We start from the raw sequence: 23,338 nt of genomic DNA on the forward strand, positions 1-23,338 counted from the left end.
CGGTTTTCTTCAGATATGAAATCAGAAGAACATCGGTGACTTGGAATTTCCATAGGTAGTGTTTTAAAACCAGATGGAGCTGCTTTTACTCTTCCAGCATCATAAAGAATCCAAAGAGATAAAGGAACGGGAAGGGAACCTAACTATTAACTATTTTCCCTCTTTAGGGAGCTCCAACACGTTAGTTATTCAACACTTCCAAACACTTCCCCATCCAATTTGCGAACTGGTTCCTTTATTATTTTACCATTTCACTTCTCTGACATGGTGAAATGCTTCCGGCCTTTCTTCTGTGTCCTTTAATTGTTTGTTTAATGACTTTTCCCCATTGGTTTGGTACCATTTTGTAATGTCTATCCGTTCGTGTGTTTTCTTTCTCCTCCAATCACGTTTCACAACCAGCGATGCAGAAGAACTGTGCCCTTGAAGACTAGATATTAGGAGCCCAGGAACTGGGGAGAGGAGAGCTGTCACGTTTTTTTTTCATGTTTCGAAGCACGGACCTGAAGTGTAAGAAGCAAGAGCTGGAGCCCAGCTAAGGCAAGACTAGATGAGAAGCCTGTAAAAGGGAAGATTGTTCCTTGAGCAGTATGATCTAGGAGAGGCAAAGTAGAGTTGGCCTGCCAGGTCAGTAGCTAACAGCCTGCGAGTTTGCTACTATGGAAATTAAAACTAGAGCTAATGAAATGGCAGCCACCCCCTGAGAGTAAGCTGAAAACATCCTATTCTCTTTTCTAGGTGTCTTTGCCTAAACTATCTTAAAGTTCTTTCCTATTTGTTTAGAAGCACAAGACTAGGAAGACAAAGGCATTTAGAGAAGTCGGAGGCAGACTCTTACTGCAGTCTTCCTGGAAGTGTTCTCCACCAAAAACATATCCTAGGTCACGAAAAGAGGATAAGGGGAAAAAAAGAGTTGGCATAGATAAGAAACACAACCAAGATGACTCAGACAGTCTCCAGGGGGATTTCTGGTGAGAGGGCATTGCTAAATCTGCTACTGGCTTTGTAGACTCAGCAATGTTAGTCTACATCGTCCAAGAACACTGATTAATTTTGAGGATTTCAGGTTTTAAGCAGTCCTAGTTGTGCCCACTCCCCTCCCTCCCCCACCACTCCGCACCAGGACTGCTGCAGAAGTCTGTTCAACTCACAGCTCACCTGGAGAGTGACTGAGGTCTCCGGATATTACCTGGTCCTGAATAAATATTTAGGATTACTTTACAGACTGGGACTGCAGCTCCTGGTCGCACTGTGGTCCCTTATGAATGAAACCAGGTCTTTTCTGGAGGGCGAAGCTGGAGGGGCCTTGACAGACTGGAAGAAGACAGGCAGCTGCAGGCTGCTTTGATAGGGACCTTTTGGAATGAGGATGTAAGAAGGGTGGACAGCTCACGAACTTGTCTCCCGGCACCACGACGCCAAAAAGGTCTGGGAGAGACCCTAGCGGGATGTGCCTGGGGCGGTGCAGCTGACACCCCCGGCGGCGCCGCGCAGCCCCTCTCCACCCGCGAGTGTGCGCGCGAGCGGCAGGCGGCGGCGGGAGGAGGCGCAGGCGCGCTGCTCGCCCGTCTGCAGCCCGGCGCCGAGCGCCTCGTCTCGGGGAGTTGATGGCAGCACCACAGTGCGGCCGCCCGGCCGAGCGCACCGCGCAGCCACCCGCCGCTGCCCTCCGAGCAGCCGATATGTGGGGGGACTGGGGTGGGAGCGGCCGGAGCAGCGCCAGGGACCCGGGCGCGCAGCAGCCTCTGCTCGCTCGCCTGTCCTGACCTGGCTCGCTAGTTCCCCACCGAAGAATGTCAGCCAAGTCCAAAGGGAACCCCTCCTCGTCCTCTGCAGCCGAGGGACCTCCGGCAGCCTCCAAAACCAAGGTGAAGGAGCAGATCAAGATCATAGTGGAGGATCTGGAATTAGTCCTGGGCGACCTGAAGGACGTGGCCAAAGAACTTAAGGAGGTGAGAGGGGCTGGGGTGGGGAGAGAGTAGGGCAACCCGCGCCCTTCGGGTGGGTTCCGGTCCCCCTTTTCGCTTGGGACCATCGCATTTCCAAACTCCTGGCAACTACAGAGGGATGCCTGCAGACCGACTTTCTTTGCTACGGCTACTCGTGAGAAGAGTTGTAGCACTTTCTTTTTTTAATCAGACAGAAATCAACTAGTGTTTTAATCGATGGACTCGCTACGATGGTGGGAGGGATGGAGGCAAACTGCTGTCTACACGGGACTGTCAGTGGTGTCAGGGGAAGGGGTTAACTGGGGGTGTGTCATCAGAGCAGACTTGAGCACGGGCTGGTCCGAGCTGTGTGATGCTCTTAGCCTGCTGTGCTGCTCCCCCAGAGTCATTTGGCAAGTCCGCCCCTGGCCTGGCAGCCCTTGGAAGCTGAGCTAAAGGGGGGTGGGGGGGGGGGGCTTCTTGGCCCTGGGCCAGGCCAGAGAGGGCACTGGGAGGGGGAAGCTCAGCTCTGGCTCCCCTGGCCTCTTTTCAAGTCCCACCAAAAAAAAAAAAAAAAAAAAAAGGTCTATTCTGGGTGATGACAGGAGTATCCAGCTAGGGGGAAGGAGAGATGTCTGGGACTTTCTCACTTTCGCAATTCCTGAAGCATCCCCTGCCCCTTTCCAAAGGTTTCCAGCAACTCTGGGCCTTCGCGCCACCCCGAGTGTCGCCATTCTTCACTTCCTTCCTTTAATTTTGTCATCACTTGGCATTGAACCTGAGCAGTAGGGCTTACAGAGAAGTGTGTGTGTGTGTGTGTGTGTGTGTGTGTGTGTGTGTGTGTGTCGCGCATGCTTTGTGGTCTCACCACTTGCATCCTGGCTTTTTAGAACTAGGATTGTTTCCCCTCCCCCCCACCCCTGCCAGTATTCTACCCCCTCTGTACTCCGCCCCTCTCCACCCGGGTGAACAGGATTGGAAGAGGTGAGGTGTCGGGTTGAGGCTGTGTAACTCAGGCAGCCTAAGCTGCCCAGGGCTCCAGTGAGGGCCAGCGTGCAGGAGGTGGGTCTCCTTGTCAATCTGGCTGCCTTTTGTGGCTGGGGGAGCGATTGGCAATGCCCATAGCGCTGTTCCACTAAGGAGCAGGGCTCCTAGTACGGTTCTTGGTGAGGAGGTCTGCAGTTCCCGCTGCAAGAAAACAAACTTCTTAGGTAGTGGTGGTGGTCGTGGTCACCATAAAAAGACAAGGGAAGGGGCAATTATAGCCTAGTTCCAAATTGTAACTCAGTTTCCAAAACCAAGTGGGAGGCGATTATTTGGGGCTGTTTGGATGATTGGCCTCTAGAGATTATCCTCCCTGTCATTTCCAGTCCAAATGTGAAGAGTCTTCCAGGCATTACTTCTATGAACAAAACCCAGAGTTTCTAACCAAATTCAAAGCCCCTTGAGAGGACCCGTTCCTGACCAGAGTTTGTTTGCTGGTGATGAATTCATTCCTGTAGGTTTCTCTGCAAACAGAACACAATTACTGCTGAGGTCCTGAAAGTCTGGTAGACACTGAGAGGTCAGGAAACTTGTTCGTGTTTTCCTAAAGCTTGTTTCACAACTAGTTGGCAGATGGAGGGACTGGGCAGCAACACCCAAGTTTAGAGATGTTTGTTTCTTTGTTATCCTCCTTTTACCAGCCCTGTGTGTGGCAGGTTGTTTTCATTTGCAACATTATCGTGGTTTTAAAAAAGAATAATTTAGACGAGCTCCTCTTGGCATACCCACGCTTTGCATATTTTTTTTTTTTAAGCTTTGGATGTAGAAAATCGATAGCACCAAAGCGTATAGCTTTGTTTTGTTTGGCTGAGACCTAGAGAGAGAAGAAACCAGTAAACAATTTGATGTAAGAGTCCTGTAATGTCTCAGGACTCTCACAGTTTTGGACAGAATAAACCAGAAGCCACTACTCATGAACCTGACTCTTTGTGTTGTTATTATGAGGCGTTTTAAGAACAGGAAAATATACGGGACAACATTTAACCTGTGGTTTGTGGCTAGAATTAGAGATGTTGGTCTTTCCATGTATTCATTTAAAAATTTACATATTTAAGAGAAAAAAAGCTGTACGTCATAAAGAAATGGCAATGCAACAAGATAGATGAAGAGACCTAACAGGTAGAGAAAACATCTTCATTTGATGCCGTGCAAGGTTTCAATCCAAGGCTTATTTGGGTAAAAAATCTCAGCATTAACTCTGAAATGTCTGAGTGATAAATGGTGGGATACGACTGTCAGCTCACTTTGCTGTGGACAGTCATCGACCTAGGCTCCAATGTGGCAGTGGGTCCGCTAAAGCGAAGGAGCAGAACAGGCTATTTATAGAGGAAGAATGGGAGCTATTTTCCCGGAGAAAATATTTGCAGAGCATGTTTAACCTGTGACATCCTGCAGTTGTTCAGCCTTATGTGATCTGGATAGTGCAGGACACATGACTAAGCATGTCTTTCACGAAGTTTCAAAGAAGCACATGATTGGAAACTTTGCCAAACTCTGCAAAGTTTGTTCATTTCTCTAACCTAAGACTCATACATACTAATGCTGCAATTAATATGTTAACGGTTATGTTTAATATTCTGGCAGTTTGTAATGATGCATATTTATGTATAATTGTATAATATAGACTACTATATTCAAAATTCAAATTCCTTTATTGATAACACTATGTTTTTATACCATAGTATGTTTTGATAAAAATTTACGGTGGACTTTTATTAACTTGGAATGGAAATTAAAGTGATAACATAATTTTGGCTGAATCACTGTCAATTTCATTTTAATTACAACTTAATGTTGAAACATTTTGCTTTTTATCTTTGTACAAAACCTCATCAATAAGACTGGTTATTTTTGTTTGATTACTTTAGTATTTTTGAAATTAGCATGTAATTACATAATTTTCTCCATTCTCATATTTTCTCTAATCCCCCTCCTTTTCTCTCTCAGATTCCTGATTGATTATTTTAATAGTAGCCTTTTGAATTTTGATAGGCAGGGTAGATTTGATCACTGTGCTAGCTGTTTGAAACATTTAAGAATTAGTAAGAAAACTCCAGTCTATTCAGTAAGAGGAGTTCTTGCTGTGTTTTTTTTTTCTGATTTGTTGTTTAGTTATAGTAATTTAATAAGTTATAATTGAATTTAGTATTATAAAGAGAGGTAGGATTTCTAGAAAACTCAAGGGCTGTTTTTTTTTCAGCCTCAAAATTGAACAAAACCTCAAAACAACTTGAGGATTTCAAAAAATATTATGAATCATTTAGCTTTCTGTTCTATAACTAAAAAACAACTGAAATATAGCTCTCTATATGTGTTCGTTCAGCACCTACCATATTAGAATGCCATTTTGATTGTTGTTAAAATGAATAACTTTTGTTCATACTCAAAATTTACTTATGATGTGTTTATTCTGTTATTAAACATCAATAATATAAAACATCATTATTACTTTGACTGCTACTCTGACTACTGAGGTAAAGAAGAAACTGAAGCTGACAGTACTAACAAGTACATGTTCGTTTACAATTCTGTGCTGACTTTATATGGTGTCCTGTGAGCAAGGAATGAGAAGTTTAAGAAGACACAAGAAAAGAACTTTAAGAGGTTTAAAATTTATCCATATTTTCATGGCAGACATTTGTGGATTGGTTTGAAAGAGATCATATATTTGTGTGTTGTAAGTGAATATGTGAGACCTTCATGAAGAATGAAAGTTTGTAGAAGTATAAACTCAAAATATGCACCTTCCTTTGCAATATGGGTAAGATTTGAAGAGTTAACAAGGAAAAGACATTAAGAAAATGCATCATTGGAATACATGATTCATCCATGTTGTGTTTTCTATAAACTGAAAAAAAAATGTGTTTGTGAAACTCGAGAGTTTAAGGAATAAAATTAAGCACAACCGGTATAACAGATGTTAATGTTCAATTTTTCACTAAAAATGTGGAAACAAATCCACTTTTTAAAACATTTCTTAAATGGTTTAAAATGTGGGTAATAATCTGAATGTTTGTTTCTGAGGATGGGGCTGGTGAAACATTTTGTCTTAAATGTGTGTTTGCTGGAATCTCTAATAAAGAGTTTTAACTGCTTTGGAGGAATTATCTTCTTTCCAATAATTTTTGGCTTTGAAATTTTTGTAGCATCTCATTGTTTTTAATCTTTACAGTGCTATTACATGGATGGAGTAAACTTTAACATGCAATATATAAAATTTATGTTTATAGTACGTAACAGGGGCAATCGTGAATTGGTATCACGGAGGCAAAGAAAGAACTGTTCTGTTGGTGAGCTAGGATTACTTCATGGCTGGATTCTCCAGGCAGGCCAACCTGTGAATGGAAAGCACCCATAGTTTCCTTATAATGCCATAGGGAAAAAAAGATACGTGCAAGTTAAGTTAAACTTGAAAAATTTGGAAAGTCTAACTGACATTGATTTAGAAGAGAATTAACAGTTATTTGTTAGATACTTTTGCATATCGGTGTTCTTTCTTTTTTTAAAAAAAAGATTATGGTATTAACTCATGTGTATGAGTGTTTGTCTATATGTATTTTTCTCCATTATGGAGGCCAGCAGAGGGCATAAGAGCCCCTGGACCTGGAGTTACAGATGGTTGTGAGCTAACATGTGGGAGCTAGGAGTTGGATGACTAGGAGAGCAGTCGATACATTTTCACCATTGAGTCAACTCTGGAACCCCTGGAATTGAAGAGTTGGGAAAGTAGTCAGTGCTTTTAACTACTGAGCCATCTCTGGGCCCCTTAATGGTCTCTCTTACTAACCTGTTCATTTGCAGTTCTGTAGTTTACTACTCTAGGAAACCCTATAGTATTTTTGTTAATGAATCCATGCATATAAAACAGATTATTAGAACAAATTATAGAGAATGATCTCTGTAGTGTTTTCTAAATTCTAAAATTATGAATGAGGAGAAAGCAATGGTGTAATTAATAGTGGGAATCACCTTGCCTTTACTACTCTGTGCTTACCTTACCAATGCTGAGAAGCATTTACTAAATGTTAAAATACGTTAATGACCTTTTCTCTTCTTAATCATTGTGCCTTATATTGCTACTGAGGGGTGATTCTGTGAGTGTAGAGATAATTAATAACAACCCTACCCCCATATCTTTCTCTTTGATGAATTAAATCTTTTAGCAAAGAGAATTAACTGATATGAAACTCAAGCAGCCTTTAAGTAACAGTGTTCTTCAGGCATAGTGAAGTGATAGATAATAAAATCAATAGAATAGATTGCATTTTTACCTGCATTGTGTTTTTCACCCTGAGGATCTGAGAATTTTAGATATTTAAGTCTTAGTATTAGGAAAAAAAGAAAGAAATACAGATCAGACCTAAGAACATTTTCCCAGACAAAACAGATGACAGCAAATTCTCATGGAGGTACCTCATGGAAAATTTTCTCTGGCAATTTATGAGAATTGATAAAAACCGCAACAGATTGATAATTAAATTAACTGAAAGTCTGATAAATGATATCAAGCTGCCAATGTAAACCTGACTCACAATAAAGGGCACTATTTTTTTATAGAACACTTTTTTGTAGTTTTAGAAAACATCTGGGTAGATGCTTTAAATGAGAAAACAAAAACTTAATATTAGCAGAAATAGATAATGCTGAACATTTTGTTACTTTATCTTTAGTCTTTTGGTATCAGGATTTTGATGAGGTTAAAGTAAGAGAAATAAGAATTATATACAGTGTTATTGTCAGTTTTCTTTAGTGACACTAGAGTATAGCAATTATCTGGTAGCTGTAGGATAAGCGATAATACTGCTAATGTTACTTATATAACTTATTTCTAACTTTTTGTGCTTATTGAATACCCATAGAAGCAGTAGCTTTGGCAACAAACAAGGCTAAAGAAAAGGTTGTGTTCAAAATACTCTTAAACGTTCTAACCCATCCAATCTCCATAACTGTCATTTCTCATTTTACAGATAAGAAAACTAAGGTGACATGGGTCAAGGTCCTTGTTCAAAGTCGTTTATACAACCATGAGGTTTAAAACTCATGTTTGTGTTGGAGACTAGACATTTCACTGTTCTTTTCTATGATTTTGTTTCTCATATTTTGATTTTCTATATTCTTAATTAAAAATGGAAGCTTTAAATTTGTCAATTCATATTAATCTATCTTCCAGAGAAGTCCTTTTTTGTTTTGTTTTGTTTTGTTTTCCTGCCAGCAACTATACACACACACACACACACACACACACACACATACACACACACACACACACGCACACACATATATACATATTTATATGCTTTCTCAGATTCAGAGTGATGTTATATAAAATACTTAAAGCTTTTTGTGTGAAATAATATATTCCTGATAACACTCTCTTTTATTCCTTTTTTCTGCAAGGGGGGTACACTTACACATCAGTATCAAGACTGAAGCAACATTAATAGTGAAAAAATGAGACTTTAATTTTTATTTTTCAAATAAATAGGCACTTCAGTAAATTATGAATGTTATTCAGCTTTTCAATAGCTTGGCTTAAAAAGTAAAAGTCAATAAGAGTAATTCTGATGTCTCATGTTATGTACAAATTATATATAATTATATCATATATTATATGCAATTGTATAATACTATGTGATTATGTAATTATAAATTTAAATTGTATATATTATATATGATATGAGTCTATCATGTATATAATCATATAATATTTTGTAATTACATAATTATATATGCAAAATCTATAATTTGTAAGCAACCTGAGATATCAAAATTACTCTTATTGACTTTTCCTTTTCCTTTCTAAACCATATTATTGAATAACATTAAATATATATATGTATATACATGCATACATACATATACACATATATACACTGATTTTTTTCAGTGCTGGATATTGAACACAGTGCCTACTTGCTAGCTAAACACTCTACTACTTAGCTACAGCCCAGGCTTGTACAGGTCTTTTCAATTAAGAAAAAAAATTGTTATTGTATTACATTCAAACGAAGGGCCTAGCATGATGGTTGTGTTTTGAGAATCACCTTGCTTGCTGCTCTAATTGATGAGTTAGAGAATTTGTTGACTTCTTAATCAGGCAAAAGAAGTATTAAACTGATTTATGCTACCTTGTGTATTTTTGTATACTTAGTTGTGAACCATTTCCTTTCCACCACACACACACAAAAAAAAATACAAGAAATAATCTTATGTTTGTTTCTGGTGTGACATAAACAAACCTTTTCATTTATTAAAACTTCATTAAAAAATTCTGCTCAAAATTAAGATTTCCTGTATCATCTTGGAAGAAAGCTCAAGTCAGCAATATCATGTCTAAACAAGAGCCAGTAATTAATATTTACTGAAATGAAAAGAATAAAGACATGCCTCATTAATGCCTTAATCAGAATACACCCAAGAGGTGGCCAGTCAATTTAAGACAAATGTTGCAATATATTGCATGAATTAATCTGTGTATTTATTTATTTATTGTCCAAAGATGGAAAGATAGGAGGTCTCAAAGTAATTAAACTCCCAGATTCCACTTTCAGCTAAGACATAGGAACCATGCAAACACAGAACGTTCCCTTCTGATGCCTGTCACATGATATTGCTGACTTGAGCTTCCAAGATGATACAGGAAATCTTAATTTTGAGAGGAATTTTTTAATGAAGTTTTAATAAATGAAAAGGTTTGTTCACGTCACACCAGAAACAAACATAAGGTTATTTCTTGTATTTTGTGTGTGTGTGTGTGGTGGAAAGGGAATGGTTCACAACTAAGTATACAAAAATACACAAGGTAGCATAAATCAGTTTAATACTTCTTTTGCCTGATTAAGAAGTCAACAAATTCTCTAACTCATCAATTAGAGTGCAAATGCAGGTACTATGTGAGAACTTATTCTTATGTGGAGAATGATTGAAATGACTCAAGCTATATGAGTACGTTCAATCCTTCTGTTATTTTGGTATTTGGCACAGCATTATGTTGATTCTCCACTATGGATAGCATATGCTTATCCGGAACAAGCAAATTCGATGATTCCTAACAGGTTATTGTTACTTTTTTCTAACTTCATAGCAAAGGTTAAGAGATACACTGGTGTGTCAGTTTCCTTTCCCCCAACATTTTATCATATCGCAAGATTTAAAATAGCACTATATACAACAGACAGAAACTGCCAGGTTCAATAACACTGAGCAAGTCAATCATCTTTTAATGTCAGGGGTTCTTAAACTTTACTACACAAACTCTTAAAATTGGTTTGTTTTTCCTGGCACCAGAGCCACGCTATGGTAAGTGTCTGCACATGCTCTGAGAACCTTTGGTGAGGGAGGAAAACTCAAACAAAGGGACAAAACAGCCACTGACTGAACTCACACATTTCCAGTCTGTAATTTCAGTTCTGTTATTTGTTCACGACTAAAAGCCTGTATCTATGGAAATGAAAAAAAATCATCATACTTGGGGCTGAAATCAGATGGTATGTTAGTTAGTTTTTGTCAACTTGACACAAACTGAGAAAGATAGGAAGAGGGAACTGAGGCTGAGAAGTTGCCTGTATCAGACTGGACCATGTCTGTGTCTGTGAGCATTTTTTTTTTCAGTAGCAATCAATGGAGGAAGGTTTATCTCACTGTGGGTGGTGCCACCCCCAGGAATGTAGTTAGTCCTCAGTTCGATAAGCAGGTAGTTGAATGTGAACCTGGAAGCAAACCAGTAAGTTGCTTTCCTTTTGCTCTCTGCCTCACTTCCTGCCTTTGGGTTCCTGCTTTCAATTCCTGCCCTAACTTCTTTCCATGACAGTTTATGACCCACATGGTGTAAGATGAAATAAACCCTTTCCTTCTCAAGTTGTTTTTGGCCTATGTTTTATCAGACCACTTGGGTTGCAAACTAGAACAGATGCCTTTGATCCAGGGAGTACATAAGTAGTGTGTCAGATTTTCACTTACTTTAGAAGATTCTCTCTCTGTGTGTATAAACCCACTACTTTCCAAAACTGTCAAATTCACACATAACTGATATATATCTTATTTTTACTGAGTGTAACTTATCAGAGAATTTTACTACAAGACTAAACATTTTTAGATCTCATTTTTAAGCATGTCATGTTCTTAAAACTTGTCCCAGGATAGCATGTTTCTTCATTGTTCTTCGTTTTCTCTGCAATGTTGTTGTTGTGAATTATGAAACATATATTGAATCTCTGATATGTGTAAATGTCATTCTGAGGGCCCTGAATGATACATGCATGAATAAACTCAAGGACCTGCTCTTAGAGAACGTTACTTCTGGGAGGGTGAGCTTTAGTTCTTTAAAGCTAAAACAATATAGAAAGTGCAAAGACCATGCTAAAATATATAGTGATCGCAAAACACAAGACAAATCCATCTTACTCTTTTTATTGATTTCTGGATTAATGCATCTAAAACTTCTCTGAATAATACCTGCAGTAACTCCTGCATTACATCGTGGTTTCAGATGTGAGGTTAAACAGTGTTGAATCGATAGTTCATTCTATAATTTCAACCAGTTACTAATATAGGAACTTGCTTTTGTGAGATAACTCTCCCAATAAGAATTTCTGTTGTCAAAGTATTCCCACATTACAATAATCATTATCATTATAATTCACATTAATCACAGCATAATAATTAGCTACTATTAATTTTTACACAGATTGGAATGGATTTTCTTCAGCTATATCACATCTACGTTTTTAGTTCTTTTGTCTAAGAATGTGAACAATTTTAACTAAATTACTAGAACAAAAAGAATTTCATGATCATGATAATTTCTCAAGATATATAGCAAGCAAAGAATGTTGAATCAAAGATAGGATGGCAATGATGTGTTACTTGTAGAAGGAAAAAAGCATGTTTAATCACTACTAGAACTGCATAAACTAACCATAGACAAAAATAATCCCATTTGGTACCAGAATGAACAGATAAAATCCAACAAACAACTGAACAAGCATTTTCTCAAGTATTTTGGGGGCAGCTGGAGGTGAGGCACTTACTAAGCAGTTCAAACTCATTCTTGAACTCCATTTTCTTGGCTCTGCTTCTTAAAAGCTGAGATATTATGGGTGTGGGTCACCACTCCTGGTTTAATGCATGTCTAAAGTCTCATTCTTAGTTGATGTGGAACTTGAGGACCTAATTTTAAAGAATACCTAGTAAAGATAAGAAGGGCTAAAAGACAATCATGCACTTGACGGTTAGCCTGCTGTTTCTAGTTTACTCAAGGAAATTACTAATGTTCTTTTGTCTCGTTTATACCATCATGTTTTTTAACAGAGTGCTAGAGGATTCCTCTCAAAATGTAACTGAAATGAAATATAATAAAGCTATTTTTGATATAGTTCCCTGAATATTGCCATGCATTTTCTTAGCTTTCCTTTACAATAAACTTGAACCAGTGGTCTGAGCATGTTAATACCTTTTTCTCCTTAGTTTTCCTTAAACCCAGTACAACCAGGCCTACTCTCATCATTGTAGCAAAGCTGGCTCTCCCCAGGTTTCCAAAGCCGGGTTATTTAACTGAATGGCTGATTTTCAGAGCTAGCACTCTGTAATATAGTAGGTGCTAATGTTACATATTAGTAACACTTGAAGTCTCTGATAATCTTTCTTCCATGTGTTTGAAGAGTGCTGTATTTTTTCAACCTACTGATTTTCCCGGTCTCTGGTACTTACATGTGTTCCTCCTTGGTGATATCTGAACTCAAGTTACTGTGTTTGGTTTTTAATTCACATTTTTCCCTTGGCATTTTATCCAGTCTGTAAATAAATTCTATTGATAGGTCCCCAACTCTTAAATTTGTCTAACTCATCCTTACTTTCTTTTATCTGTATCTTACTTGCCTAGCATGCTGATCTACTTTCTCCTAGACGTTATCTCCTGTCACCTTTCCCATGCCAGTTGGAGGTGTCTCGCAGCTCGATTTGGGGATCATTATATATTATCTGCAATCCATGAGAAAGTGTGATTGAATGTTCAGAGTTTGTTTAGGTTTTAACTTCCCTGCTTCTTGTAGCCTGCACCCAGCCAATATGCTGTCTCACTTGGGTTGGTACAATACTAATAATGTCCCTGCGCACCTGCTAATCGTTCTTCTTCCCTTTGATTATTATCCCCTGTGAAGTTTCTAGCCTCCTTTTTTACTAATTCCTTACTGGTTCTCTTTGCTCCAGCAGTAGTAATCTTGCTATATCACGAGTGAAAGTGATAGGCACATATAAGTTGTACCCGACTGTTATCTGTTTCAGGCACATTCTGGCAGCTCTCTATATAGATAGACATTCTTGTTTTACAGGTTTCGTGTGTGTGTGTGTGTGTGTGTGTGTGTGTGTGGTTTTGCATATACCAGTGGTTCTCAACCTGGGGGATATGTGGGAGGTTCTCAGAAAGGAAAGGGAAGGGAAAAATGTTGTAATTATATTATTATCTCAAAAACCCACATGTAAGTATCAATAAATACTTGGATTTTTTTTCTAACTCTAAATTTATCCTCCTATACCTATTCTCTTAAGGTTCAAACCATCACCATTTACTTTTCACCACTTTGCCATGTTTTCTGAAAATTAACATATATAATGCATACATATTATATACAATAATATATAATTGTACTTAATAAATATTACACATTTTATATAACAGATGCATTTTGTAAGGACTTTTTGTTTTTCTTACCTATTACATGTATGTGGGTGGACTGAGGTCTTGTTTTCCCTTCTTTGATTTCACAATTGAGCAACATTCTTTTCTTTGAAATGGTCAAAGGTTTTTTTGGGTAATGCTATCATGCTGAGCAATGGTGACAAGCCAGAATTCTAAGTCAAACAAAACAAAGAGAACAAAACCTTAACAAATCTTTACCCCTCTCATCCTTTGCCAGTGACTCTTAAACTACTCTTGGCCCAGTGGAATTCTCAACACGTTCTTTCTACATAAACCATAAATTTGGAATGGAATACCTGGGCTTCTCTGTCAGAAAAATTTATGCATAATTTGAGATGGCTCATTTTCTTTATAATAAGAAAATGTCACTTTAAGACATTTGAAACATTAAGCACCTTGTGTTTCCAACCAATTAGAATTATCTGTTTTTCTAGTAGAATATGTAAATTAAAATGGTGCAAGAGAATATTTACTTTTTAAATCCAAAACATTTATCTTTAATTCTGCTTGAATACTGTGCATCATCTTGTCATTAACTTTGGCCCATTTTAAACTAAATAGAAAAAAAACCATTTAAAACAAGATCTTGTTTAAATATGTTTTTAGTACTCCATTTGAGAACCAAGCATGAGCAACTTAGTGAGTCCTAATGCTTAAAATGCTGAGGGATCACAGAAGGCCTATGTTCAGCTTCCCATTTCTTACTCTTATTCACTCCCTCTAGTGTTCAAAAATATGGAATTCATAGTGAGCCTATTGTCACCATAGCACAGACTGTTATGTGGAAACAGTGTTTTCCCCCTAATAGAGTTTTGTTTTCTTTAGATAATGTTGGCACAGTCCTGACCTCTCAGATTTCACCATCTCCCCTTCCCTAAGGATTCGGACAGGCCTGACTTTCTTATGTTCATGTTTACAATCTGTGCATATCTCTTAGAGACACATCTGTATTTCTGTCTTTACATTCTTCCTCCATTAGAATACCTATAGTCAAGATTTTAGTTTTGCAACTAGTGATGTAGTTTTGCGATAGGATTACTAAATTAATACACTCCTTTCAAACTCCCTTACAAAAGAAGCATAAAATCTCCAGGAGGAAAAAGAAAGTTAAAAGGAAAAATAGATGGTTATTCAAGATAGACATTTAATAATTTTAACACATATTAAAGAAATTATTTTCAATCATAAAACTCAGCTACTATTTGCTGATTTCAAAAAATAGCAAATTTATTCTCTAATTTAATTGGCATTATTAGAGATATTTGTTTAATGTCCTAAAGCTTTTATGCAACTTTAATATTTACTATTATATTTTAATTTCTCATTATATGAAGAGAACGTTCACTATTTCTCCTTTCCTTCTGACTTCTGGGCAAGACGTGGCTTTTGTACTTTTCAGCTCATAGTGTTAGTGATTACCAACACGAGGTCCCCAAGACTGGGCCTGTCAACACTCTGCCATGAAGCAGGAAGGGGCTCGGAGTCCATCCTTCCCTGAAGATTTGCCTGCACTTAATGATAGCTGAGGGGAAGAGGGACATATCTTTTCCAGTAGCATAGTTACTGGAAGAAGGTCCATGCTCCAGTTGAGAACGTCTGTCTCTTTGTACTCCTGTAAGCAAACCTAAGGAAAATCATCTGGCTAATTAAAGAAAAAGGAAGTTGAAGGGAGGGTCATTAAGAAAAGGATGAGGATCAGCAGGAATTGAAGGGGATAAGGAGTGTGAAAGGAGATGAAAAGATCAAACAACATTATTTACACATACAAAATATAATAAGAAATCAAAGGCAAAATATTGAAATAAAGAAATTAAATTATATTCAGAGACACAGCTTCAAATTTCTATTTACTATTTCGAAGTATATTATAAAGATCGATACATTTTAAAACAGGATTCAAAACTCAACATGCTCTCTCTATCAATCTTCCAAATTTATTTTGAGTGTTTAATCCTTGTTTATAACAGGTTACCCTGTATACCTTTGGGGAAAGAAATTTTTTAGTAGAATAATGGAGTACGCTGTGTGCATTTTTGATTGTCTCATGAATCACAAATGCCTGAGAGTTTCCCATCTGTTTCCTAAAGTTACCAATACTCACAAGCCAATGCACTATATCACCAACTGTCTCCTTAGCTTACCTGAGCCAAGCAGCTCACTGAACACTGACATCCTAGCATTTCGAAGAGAAGTAGGTTTTCAAGAACCTGATCAGGAGAATCTTTTATTTATATGTGTTTCTTTTGCCAAGATACCAAGAAGGAAGTCCTAAGCTGTGCACACACAATTTAGTATTACTTAATAGCGTTAGCTTCAATGGCATTCAATCTAGCTTTCAGAGATCTGAAATGTTTCTAGCTATGCTAATGTTCTTATTGGATTATGGTAATGTGTCTTATTTTCCCTTAAGACTGCTGAAGAAAAAGATTAACGTAAAAGTACTGGCATCTGATCAAAATTGCAGAGAGAAAAGAAAAACAGACCAAGATTTATAATTGGATGGCTGGAGAGAGAGAGAACAGAGTCTCACTCAATTACTCAACTGAGGGAGTCCTTGAACTCACTGTGTTATGAGAGGATGACTTTGAACCTTGTAATTCTAATATCAAATGTTGGAATTACAGCCATTTGCTATTATACCCCACAGTAATCCATACAGGTTTAGTCTAGACCTTGAGAGTTAGGTCAGCCTTCTGCCCCTGAGTTATATTCCGAGCCTGAATGGATACTATGTTAATAAACTTGCTTTGTATGTAATGTTATGACATAATAGTTAATGAAGGAAGTTCATTACTTACTAGATTGATATAAGGGTATGCATTTCTTAAATGTTAAGGGAAATGAATCAATTATCTCGTAGAATTCTTGATCGCCTGTGTAGTGGTATTTTATGTCATCCTGTAGTATCAGCAGATATAAAAAAGTGATTCATAGATACAAAAGCCATCCTTTAAATTCGTCACATCAGGCATTAATTCAAAATAACCTTTTAATGATAAAATACACCACAGTATTTTGTATGATGTAGTTTTCTTTGATATTTGTTTTCAAATTAAATATACTTCCCTTATCACTATTTTAAATTGTATTATTACTGTGAACCAGTTTTCAAGGGTGTGTGTCCTTTGGATGATGATTCTGGATACTCTGATAGTCTTAACCTAGCTAGAGGAAGTAGGCCGCTGGGGGCAGGCCCTCTGAAGTATAATATCTCTGACCCCACCCCCTACCAATTTCATTGCTTCCTGTCTGGCAAATAGTAAGAACAGCCTTTACCATAGGCTCTGGCTGATGAGAGGCTCTACCCCAGGCTACGGAACAAGCCAAGGGAAACAACTGTGGGAAATGTAAGCTAAAAGGAATCCTTTTCCTGAAGTTGCTTCTGTCAGAGACCAGTCAAAGCAATGAGAAAACTGAAGCACATACCATGGCAGATATTTATTTCCTTTGTTAGTAGGAAAGGGTTCTACCACACACAGAGTATTGTAACTTCTCCTAGAAACTATTGCAAGAGCCTTTGATCTGAGAAGTAAACAGAAAATAAAGATGAGCTACATTAAACCTTACTGTAAATTATGGAAAGTACATTATAATTACCAATATAGACAGAATATCATACATTCACACATGGAAAATAATTTTAAAATAAGATGTTTCTGTGAATTTAAGACAGGCTTTCTATAACATGCTCTATAATGTCATACAAAGAGAATTCAGTTAATGATAAAAAATTGTAGCACATTTATAAAATTTAATGAAATTTATTTAAAAATTATAGAATAATATTTGCAAAATATACAAAAATTAATTTAAAAATATGTCAATGATTACAGTAAATTGATTTATATATCTCAATGAACCAAGAAATATCCAAACTGAGTTAGTATCTCTCTAACCTATCATTCTGATAGGAAATGGCTCCTGGTTCTTTTATTTAATTGCTGTTACTAAGACTGACATAATTTTAATGTTTATAAACAAAATTTAGTATATACACATTTCATATAAAAATGGAGAAATTAACACTGGTGAAATACAACCTTATTTTCTTATCCTGTTGTTGTGATAAAATAGCACAAAACTTGCATTGATATCTTGTTTATAAAAGAAAGGTTGCCTGAAGATCGGAGGGCATAGAGGTCTGGAGGTCTGTTCAAACAGAAAGGAAGTGATATGGCTTGGCAGAAGGAGGAAGTGATGAGGCAGGAGGAAACAGGAACTCAGTCAGTCTCTTTTCAGCTTGCAACTTGAGTAGGTAAGGTGATTTTGCTTCTTCATCTCTCAGCATTTTCCCCAGATCTGATTCCAGGCTTTTACTATTAAGACTTATTAGAACTCGTGCTACAAACACTGACAAAAACATCCTGAGGGCCTGTGGGAGGGGCGTGTTTGTGTGTGCCTCTGTGTGTGTGTCTGTGTGTGTCTCTGTCTCTATGTCTCTCTGTCTCTGTCTCTGTCTTTCTGTGGGTGTGTGTCTGTTTTTGTGTTATTTTATTTTGGTTTACAGTCCAGGTTATTTAGTTAATCCCAGAAGGGATGTCACAGCTACAAGAGACTGAGGCAGCTTGCAACATTGCAGTCTGAGTCAAGATCATAGTGAAGTATGCTTGCCCTCAGTCTTCTCCTTAAGCAGGTCAGGGTCCCAGCCGAGATAATGGTGCCTCCCACAGTGAGTAGATCCTTTTGCCTTGGGTAACCTACTTAAGAGGCTCCCACACATGCATATCCAGAGACCCCTTCCCTGGTGAATATGTGTCTCATCTGTTTGACAGTTCAGACTAACCATCTCAATGTACATATCATCCTCTGGGTATTTCTTTTCTTGTAATCAGCATGTTGTCTTACAGCAGTGTGTACCATGTAGGAGTGCTATAAAAATAGTTACTGAAGGTCTAAACACATAAATTTCAAAGTTTGTTTTTTTGACAAGTATATTTAGCTGGTATGGAGTGCTGAATGAGGAATTTGAATATTGGAAATTCCCACTTAAAATCCTGTATCAGCTCCATTTGTACTACTTTCACTATTGCTAGAGGGTGTAGTAATTAATCTTAATACTCCTTTAGCAGGAGGATCTCTCTGAGTTCAAGACCTGCCTGGTCTACATAGTGAGTTCCAAGACAGGAGGATTATAGAGGGTGGGGAGAGGGAGGAAAGGAGGGAGAGAAGAATGGAGAGAGAAATCAGTTATTGTATAGTCATGGTGCATCATGCCACAATTATCTACTACCCTCAAATCTCTATTATATGATTCAGTAGTCATTCATTTTGTCCAATACAAAAGCCCTCTCCACAGCCAGTGGGTGAAGAACTGTTTTCTAGTCAGCCGTTCTGGGCTCCCGTGCTTCTTATACTGCCGTATCAACATAATGCTCTCAAGGGCGAAATTCAAGAAGAACTAATATCCACATGAGTGTTTTAATCTGCAAGGAAAATAGATTTTCTGCACGTACAGTTTGTGTTCCATAGAGAAATATAATGGACTGAAGCTTTATAAAACCACAAGGGAAATGAAATCTGTTAGCTCTTGAAGGCTCAGTACTATCCTACCTCAACTTTACAGGATTTGAGTTTTTTTTTTTTTAACTAAGGTTTATGTGGCTTTAATTTTGTATTAATTCATATATAAACACATACATGTATACACATGCTGAGTTTCATGCATCCAGAGAGGAATTGACAAATACAAATAATATATTTGTATTATTTTCCAAATGCTTGAAGATAAAGATTCTGCTATCTTGAGGTGGTGGTGGGTATTGGAGAGATGGTTCAGCAGTTAAGAGTACTTCCTGTTGTCCCAGAGGACCTGAATTCAGTTTCTACAACCCACATCAGTTGGTTCACAACCACCTGTAATTGCAATTCTGAGCAGCTCATGCTCTCTTCTGCCTCCCTCTTCTGGGCATCTGCACACAGGTGGCATTCACTCAAACAGGTCCTGTACACATACACATAAGTAAAATTAATAACATGTAAATCCTTGGGAAGAGTCTGCTTTTCCTGATGCAATGAGTCAGAACTACTGATTGTATAAAACACTGTCCATGATCTTGGAAATTGAATGTCAGACTGTCGGAATGTCTCAAAAACTTACCTTTAGTGGAATCTTTTGTCTACAGTAAATCAAAGATATATCAGTTCTGTTGTACTTGTCAGCAAAACTGTAAATACAAAATATAAGGTGCCCTTTGCTTTAGAATGGCAGGCATTTCTGAATGCTTCAGTGCCAGCATATTGCTCAGAACACAAAACCAGAGAAAAAAGTAGATATCTACTATTCCCTGAGCAGTGCTAACTCACTTGTGCAAGGATCACACATTAAAATTATTTCATGTTTTGAGCTCCAGTATGGCTGGAGGACATTTCCAATCATCTTTGTCCACAGTAGGCCATTTAGACAGCAAATCAGAATGGGCGGTAGGATTGCTGTCTGACTCTTCCTTTGAGATTTGTTCTCTGGACCTAGTGTGAAACAAAAACAAACAAACAGTAGCAGCAGCAGCAAAATCTTAGAATAACTGCCATGAAACAAGCAAGTGGACAAAGTGGGGGTGGGAGTTTGCAGGTTTCTAGGCAGAAAAGCAAACTTCAAAAAGGGATGTGAATGAAAACTGACTGACTTTGTCAACTGTCAGACTTTGCAGTAGAAGGCATACTTATATTTGAATTGTACTCAGTATATGGTATTTCCTCCAAGAAGATGGGTCTAGAGATAGGTTACCTGTACCAGCTTACTGACTTAAGAGTCTGACCTGGTCTCAGTCATACAGATAGCAAAGAGATCATTTGGGCTATTAACCACCTCTGGTTGTGAGAGCTTAGGGAGTCTCTGTCTGTAAGGGTCATTAAGATTACTGGCCACCTCCAGTCGTGGTTGTAGGAGCTTGAAATGGCCTGACTCAGTAGATAACACAAACCACCAGACTCTTAATCACTTCCAGTTTTCAGATTTCTGGAAGGAAGAACAGGTTTTTCTTCTTTCTCTTTGGAAAGACAATCGTTAAGTGCTTAACACAGGTTTATCTGGAGAGTTCAGGGTGCAAGGATCTTCCTGCTATGCTCCCAACAACAAAAAGGATGGCTTTTTGTTTGTTTGTTTGTTTGTTTGTTTGAGACAGGGTTTCTCTGTATAGCTTTGGCTGTTCTGAAACTCACTCTGTTCACCAAGCTGGCCTCAAACTCACAGAGATCTTCCTGCCTCTGCTTCCCAAATGCTGGGATTAAAGGTGTGCACCACCACCACCCAGCAAGGGTGGCTTTTAGTTGAAGAAGTTCCAAGTTCCTTTATCCAGATGAAGATACATATTCTGCTTCACACATGAGAGTGTGACTAATGTACTGTGACTGTCTGGTAAAACACAAAATTCAAAGAAACTTTTATTCCTCAAAGCTGTAAACTTCCAAACCATGAGGTTTCAGAAAATACCCTCTTTCTACCAGGATTTAGAACATAATTAGAGAATGCTGTCTTAAATTTACAGAATGAAATCTATGGTATCAATTTTAGTTTGTTTTCTTCTTAAGATGACACAGTCATTAGGAAGTGCAGTACTTGATCCTGTAAGAAATTCTGAATTATATCCACTATAAATATTTTATATAATTTAACTTATTTGACATTCTAAAAATTTTTATATTTTATTAATTTTATTTTTAGGGTTGATTTTAAAATATTTTTATTTTGCAAAAATATTTGGAGATTTTTTTTCCTAATTATATGGAAAAAGTAAATATATAAGTTAAATATTGGCTATCTTTAATTTAGGAATAATATTAGCACAAACTTGTAAAAGGACCACCATAAGCTTTTAGCACATACATTAGTGTTAAATATTTAAATTTAATTTAAACATTTAAAACACAGAAGGAGTCAACATTAAATAGCCATCACCATGGCCACCTCTAGGCTTATAACATCTGTTTCTGCTTGTTGTGGATGTACTGGGGTTCTTCTAAATGGAAACAGTTACACAGTACGCAAATAGCTCATTATGAGTTGCTATGACACTTCCAGATGTTGGTGTAAATTATGTCTAGATTTTCTTTCTCATGTTTCCCTTCTAACACATTGAGTATCCTGAAGTGACTTCAAAAGCATGGAGAATGTTGAGGTGCCACAGTGAATTTCCTTGGCAATCTGGTAACATGGCCTTGACAATGTTTTACTCAAGCCACCCTTCAGACACCATGGCTTCTCGCTCTGCATGAGCGTAGACAGGAAGTAGAGTGGGTATACACATCCTCTCTTAGTGTTCTTCGTGTTTTGAAGCTACCATCTTGGCAGTATGACTTATTTTCTAGATCATCAAACCTTGATAACAAGCTGCATTATGTGTATTTGATGAATCAATTAATTTAGAATGACGTAATCACAAGTGCAAAGAGTGTTACAAAATTGTCACTGGAATTGATTTCTTTTATTTTGAATTCATATGTAGGAAACATATTGTACTTTTTGAAATTGCGGTTTTTGTAACTAATGTTTCTTGTTTATGCATTGACTTTCTGTTAAAATAGAACCAAAAAGTAGTATCCGTTGTGACAGCCTACTTTATGGGAAAACTTGCATTTTCATTGTAATTTAACCAAGATTAATAAGTTGATGCTATTTGATTTTTAAATTTAGGCATTTAATCTGAGATAATTATAGATTCACACACATATGTAAAGAAGAATATATAAAAAATTCTTTGATTTCTTCTAGCCCTTCTGTGGAAATACTTTTCAAATCTGTGGCAAAACAGAATAATCAGGATATTAACTTGAATGATGTCGAGCTACCAAAAGTTCTCACCATGGGCTTTTTACAGCTATCCCAACTTATTTCCTATGTCGATTCATACCCTAAACACTAGTGGTTCTTTTCTGTAAATTTCCCTTTGTAAGAAAGTTATAGTAATGAAATCATTTTATGTACTATTTTGAACATTATTTTTATAATTACATAATTATCTGGGGATTCACCTGCTTATTATGTACATCAGCAGTTTATTATGTTTCACTGATGACTAGTATGTCATGGTACAGATGCACCATTCACTGTTGAACATTCACACATTGAAGGACATGTGTGCTGTCAGCAGTTTGGGTCTATGATGAACGAAGCTTCTGTGAATATGTATGTAAAAGCTTTGATGTGAGCATGTATTTGTTGTTGTTGGAAATACTGCCTGAGAATGCAATTTCTTGATCATGCTTTAGTTCCATACATAGATTCATCAGAAACTGTCACTGGTTTTCCAGAGTGTTGCCTCATTTTCCAGAATGATTTGATGTGTTTGTGATGCAGCTTTTTGGTTGTTCTCCATCATCACTGGCACTGGATACCAATGTTTGTGCTGGATGTCCTTGAGAGGAGGGATAGAGTGCTGTAATGTTGAGCATACGTCTTCTGTGGTGTACTATCTGCTGTGCTTTTTCTTCTGTTTTGAAAACTTGGTTTTTGCTTTTTACTGTTGAGTTTAGACAGTTCTTTACATATTATGATTATTAGTTCCTTGTCAAATATAGGATTTTCTAAATCTGTCTAAATCAGTCTGAAGCTTGATGTAGGATTCCCCTCTGTATGCTATGAATATGCTTTATTGCCATTGGTCAATAAAGAAGCTGTTTCAGCCTGTGGCAGGAGAGAATAAATCAGGTGTAAAATCCAAACAGAGATATGCAT

General features: G+C 37.5%; 1 protein-coding gene across 3 annotated transcripts in view; it reads left to right on the forward strand.

Annotated features, from left to right (window-relative positions):
- Positions 1 to 1,576: 1,576 nt before the first annotated feature.
- LOC121441939 (protein Largen) overlaps positions 1,577 to 23,338 on the forward strand; it is a 271,566-nt gene continuing 249,804 nt past the window's right edge. For all 3 annotated transcript variants that reach the window (XR_005973519.1, XR_005973520.1, XM_041643342.1), the window contains exon 1: positions 1,577 to 1,952. Coding sequence is in view for 1 of the 3 variants with exons in the window: in XM_041643342.1 (XP_041499276.1) it covers positions 1,794 to 1,952 (159 nt within the window). In the remaining 2 variants the exon portion in view is untranslated. The remainder of the gene's footprint in view (positions 1,953 to 23,338) is intronic.

Source organism: Microtus oregoni, unplaced genomic scaffold (genome assembly GCF_018167655.1).
Source record: "Microtus oregoni isolate MIOR12 unplaced genomic scaffold, Mior012 000085F_ref0000168, whole genome shotgun sequence".
NCBI classification, from domain to species: Eukaryota; Metazoa; Chordata; class Mammalia; order Rodentia; family Cricetidae; genus Microtus; species Microtus oregoni.